At 47.4% G+C, this 5,000-nt stretch overlaps 1 protein-coding gene across 1 annotated transcript in view; it reads left to right on the top strand.

Moving 5' to 3' along the window:
* The window catches only part of celsr3 (cadherin, EGF LAG seven-pass G-type receptor 3), a gene marked incomplete at both ends in the record, with an annotated part of 67,635 nt that overhangs the window by 50,759 nt on the left and 11,876 nt on the right, over nt 1-5,000 (top strand). Inside the window, 7 exon segments of the mRNA XM_084446108.1 lie at nt 464-565; nt 691-785; nt 1,258-1,467; nt 2,283-2,466; nt 2,616-2,771; nt 2,888-3,068; nt 4,819-4,986. Of these exon segments, the coding sequence (XP_084302234.1) occupies nt 464-565; nt 691-785; nt 1,258-1,467; nt 2,283-2,466; nt 2,616-2,771; nt 2,888-3,068; nt 4,819-4,986 (1,096 nt within the window).

Here is a 5,000-nt window from a genome sequence, read left to right as displayed (position 1 = left end):
CTACGCTAAAGAGTTTAAGTGTTGACTGAGTGTTGCATTATATTAGTAATATTAATTTTTAATATTTCAAATGGTCATGGCCTTCAGGTTCAGGTACGTACCTCCAGATAGTATAGCGATATTCTACTGACATCTGCTCCCTCCCCCTCTCTCTCCTCCCTCTCTCTCTCCTCTCTCCTCCCTCTCTCTCTCCTCTCTCCTCCCTCCCTCTCCTCCCTCCCTCTCCTCTCTCCTCCCTCTCTCTCCTCTCTCCTTCCCCTCTCTCCTCCCTCCCCCTCTCTCTCCTCCCTCCCTCTCCTCTCTCTTCCCTCTCTCTCTCCTCTCTCCTCCCTCCCTCTCCTCTCTCCTCCCTCCCTCTCCTCTCTCCTCCCACTCTCTCCTCCCTCTCTCCTCTCTTCTCCCCCTCTCTCCTCCCTCTCTCCTCTCTCCTCCACCTCTCTCCTCCCTCTCTCCCCATCCTTAGTGATATATGATGGCTGTCCTAAGACCATCACCCAGGGCATCTGGTGGCCTCGGACCAAGTTCAGCCTGCCAGCGGCCGTACCCTGCCCCAAAGGATCAGTTGGTCAGTCCCTGTGTGTGTGTGTGTGTGTGTGTGTGTGTGTGTGTCTGTCTGTGTGTGTGTGTGTGTGTGTGTGTGTGTGTGTGTGTGTGTGTGTGTGTGTTTAACCCTGCCCCTGACCGTTCCAGGAGCAGCGATCAGACACTGTGACGTGGAGAGAGGCTGGTTGGAGCCTGACCTGTACAACTGCACCTCCCCTCCCTTCGTTGAGCTCAACACCGCCGTAAGATACGCTCCTCACACTGTTAATACTCTGATAATACTCTGATAATACTCTGATAATACTATGTTAATACTCTGATAATACTCTGTTAATACTCTGTTAATACTCTGATAATACTATGTTAATACTCTGTTAATACTCTGTTGATACTCTGATAATACTATGTTAATACTCTGTTAATACTCTGATAATACTCTGTTAGTACTCTGATAATACTCTGATAATACTCTGATAATGCTCTGTTAATACTCTGTTAATACTCTGATAATACTCTGTTAATACTCTGTTAATACTCTGTTAATACTCTGTTAATACTCTGATAATACTATGTTAATACTCTGTTAATACTCTGATAATACTCTGATAATACTCTGGTTGTTCTCTGGTTATCATATGGTCCCATTGACACATACAAAAGTAATAGAATGGTTCTTTGTCCTCTTTGTGTGTGTGTGTGTGTATGTTTGCGTAGCTGGAGTCGGTAGAGCGCAACGAGACGGAGCTCAACACCATCATGGAGAAGAAGCTCGCCCACCAGCTCCGCGACGTCACCGAGGCCACGGCCCGTCTCTACGGCAACGACCTCCAGATCGCGGAGAGGCTCCTGACCCGCCTCCTGGCCTTCGAGGCGACGCAGAGCGGCTTCGGGCTTACCGCCACGCAGGACGCGCACTTCAACGAGGTGGGGGACGCCGCACCGCGGCAGAGCCAGAGTAGAACCAGGAAGTGCGGCTGTGAGTCCACTGGCGATCTGTAGCCGGACAGCGCCGAGCTCACAGCTGCTCACAGGGGAAGCTAGTGGACTGGCTAGGTGACCGACAGCTCACGTTAGCACAGAGTGTCGTGTTTTTGAGACTGCAGGTTAACAAGCTAAGATAGCTAGCTGATGTTAGCTAGTGCTAGCGTTCGCTGTCTCTGCGGCCTTGTCGAAAACCGACCGGCCTTGTCATCACAGCCTTTTAACTCAAAAAGTTCAACTTTTTTCCACACAAAAAAAAGTCTAGGGCCCATGGCGCTATGGTGCTAACCAAGCACTTAGAACACAGCTCTTGTCTCGAGAGCTCATTATTCATTAACAACAAGAAAAGTTGAGTGCCAAATCTAAAATACAGCTTGCCAGTGGCCAAGCACCCTGAGGGTAATAGTCTCTTTGTGTGTGACACACACAGGCACACACACGCATACACACACACACACACACACACGCACACACACGCGCACGCACGCGCACACACGCACGCGCACAAGTTCTTACCCTGCCTGCCTGTGATCTCACCTCTTGATCTTGAGTTTTGACAGGTTCCTGGATAATTATATCTCCTATTCTCTCTCTCTCTCTTTCTCTCTCCCTCTCACTTTCACTCTCTCTCCCCCTCTCTTTCTCTCTCTCTCTCTCTCTCTCTCTCCCTCTCTTTCTCTCTCTCTCTCTCTCACTCTCTCTCTCTCTCTCTCTCTCTCTCTCTGTTTTTCGCCTCCTCCGTCTCTCTCCTCTCTCAGAACATGGTGCGGGGCTGCAGTGCTCTGCTGGGTCCGGGCAGCGCCGGTCTGTGGAGGAGCCAGATCCAGAACCAGGGAGGGGCGGCGGGCCTGGCTGACCTGCTGGAGCAGTACGCCCAGACCCTGGCCCGGAACATGAAGCTCACCTACCTCAACCCCGTGGCCCTGGTCACCCCCAACATCGGTGAGGCAGGAGTGGAACTGAGGTGTATAGGGGCCAAAATACCAGAATTCAAGAAACACTTCTTTACTGTGTGTGTGTGTGTTTTTTTTTGTGTGTTCAGTATACTGTGTTCTCATGAAACTGTGTATGTGTGTGTGCGTGTGTTGCAGTGATGAATCTGGACCGTCTGGAGAACCACACACACGTCCGCAGGCGGTTCCCTCGGTACCACAGCCCTCTGTTCCGCGGTCAGGCCCTCTGGGACCCTCACACACACGTGGTGCTGCCCCCTGGTGCCCTGGTGCCTCAACGACACTCGCACTCCTGTAAGGAGAATCTCAAATTCAGACTCACGGGCACACACACACACACACACACACACACACACACACACACTCACACACGCATATTCCCTCACTCAAAACGTGTTTTCTACTTGCAGTTTCACAGAACTCTGTCCCCGCCCCTGTCAGCCTCTCAGCCAATCAGACTGTAGAGTACACCTCTGCCAGGCGATCTGTTTCGCTGCCCGAGCCGCCCGTCACCATCGTCATCATGTTGATCTATCGCAGCCTGGGGGCGGCACTGCCCCCCAAGTACCACACCGACCGCCGGGGAGTCCGGTAAGAGCCAGACCTGCCGGGCGTCAGAGTACACTAGAGTACAGTATACTCTGAATGGATAGAGTATAGTAGTATAATAGTAGTACTGTATGTATAGTAGTACAGGTGCATCCCAAAAAATTCAGGTCCATTACTTTCCGTAATGTAATTCAAACAGTGAAACGTTCATGTATTATAGATCCATTACACAAAGTGAAATATTTCAAGCCTTTTTTGTTTTAATCTTTATGATTGTACGGTATGTATGTTCAGTATGTTCATGTATATACTCAATACATGGTGGGGGCTCCTTTTGCACAAATTACTGCATCAACGTAGAGCATGGCATGTAGGCAATCAGCCTTGAAATATTTCACTACATGTGTAATGAATCTATAATATATTAAAGTTTCACTTTTTGAATTAAATTACGGAAAATAATGAACTTTTCACAATATTCTAATTCTGAGATGCACCTGTACTGTGTGATGTGTGACTAAAAACATCTACCTTCACGCCTACTCTCCTGTCATTTCAGTTCATGTCAGTTACTTCCCTTCTACGGTCAGTATGTCTCCTGGATTAGGTCCACTCTAGTGTATATAACCTCATAATCCTGGTGTATAACTCTATAACTCTAGTGTATATATTATATAATTCTAGTGTATATAACCTCATAATCCTGGTGTATAACTCTATAACTCCAGTGTATATAACTCTATAATTCTAGTGTATATAACCTCATAACTCTAGTGTATATAACTATAATTCTAGTGTATATAACCTCATAATTCTGGTGTATAACTCTATAACTAGTGTATATAACTCTATAACTGTAGTCGTATATAACCTCATAATTCTGGTGTATACAGGCAACTTTATAACTCTAGTGTATAACTCTATAACTCTTGTGTATAACTATATAACTCTAGTGTACAGTATATAACTAAATCTACAGTAGTGCATAACTCTATAACTCTAGTGTACAGTATATAAATCTGAAAGTCTCCCACCCCTCTTGCCAAACTAGTAAAATTCTCTCTGTATCCTCTGTCCCCTGAGTGGGACGTACAGTCCCTGTCCTCTCTAGCATCTACAGCTCTATATCTGTCATCCTCTACTCCTCCAGAGTCCTCTAGTATCTAAATCTACACCTGTCTTCTCCCCACTAGTGATGGGCAGACCGACTCTTTTCAAAGATTCGGTTCCTTCGAGTTGATTCATTTAATAGTATCGAGCCTTTCAAACCTTTCGAGTTTTGATACTTGTTTTTGCGACCGCCAGCCCAGTCCACGCACATTTGACTGCTGACCCCACAAAACCTCTCTCTGGTGCAAAGAATGCATGCATGTGTATTTACATTATTAAGGATAAATTCATTGTTCTGCTGTGTGTGCTATTATGTTAAAGCTATATATATATATATATATATAAATCAACAACCCAGTTTGGCACAGGAGATAATTCAACCGTTTACTCAAACTCTGCCACACATACTGACAACGCATACACACACACACACGCACCACACACTACACAGCAGCTGATCCTGTAGCAACCTACACTACTGTTTGCTGTAGCAACCTACACTACTGTTTGTGTCAGCTCTGTCAAAGCTGGATCTGGTGTGTGCCTGACCTGTATGTCAAGGGAGGGAGGGGGTGGGCAGTAGTACTCGGACGTTCAACAGATTGTTCGCTACGTATCGGACACTAAAAAGAGTCGTTCAAAAAGATTCACTCGTTCATTTTCGCCCCTCGCTGGTCCCCAGACTACCCAGACACCCCGTCATGAACTCTCCCGTGGTCAGCGTGTCCATCTACAACAACCAGACCTTTGTGGACGGGCACCTGGACTCGCCCATCCTCCTCGAGTTCCGCCTCCTGGAGACAGCCAATCGCAGCAAGCCGCTGTGCGTGCAGTGGAACCACAGCAGCCCGTGAGTGGACGCCA

This window comes from Borostomias antarcticus (genome assembly GCF_949987555.1).
Source record: "Borostomias antarcticus genome assembly, chromosome: 11".
Lineage (NCBI taxonomy): Eukaryota > Metazoa > Chordata > Actinopteri > Stomiiformes > Stomiidae > Borostomias > Borostomias antarcticus.
Note: the sequence above shows the minus strand (reverse complement) of the source record. Positions and strands in the feature narration are given on the sequence as shown.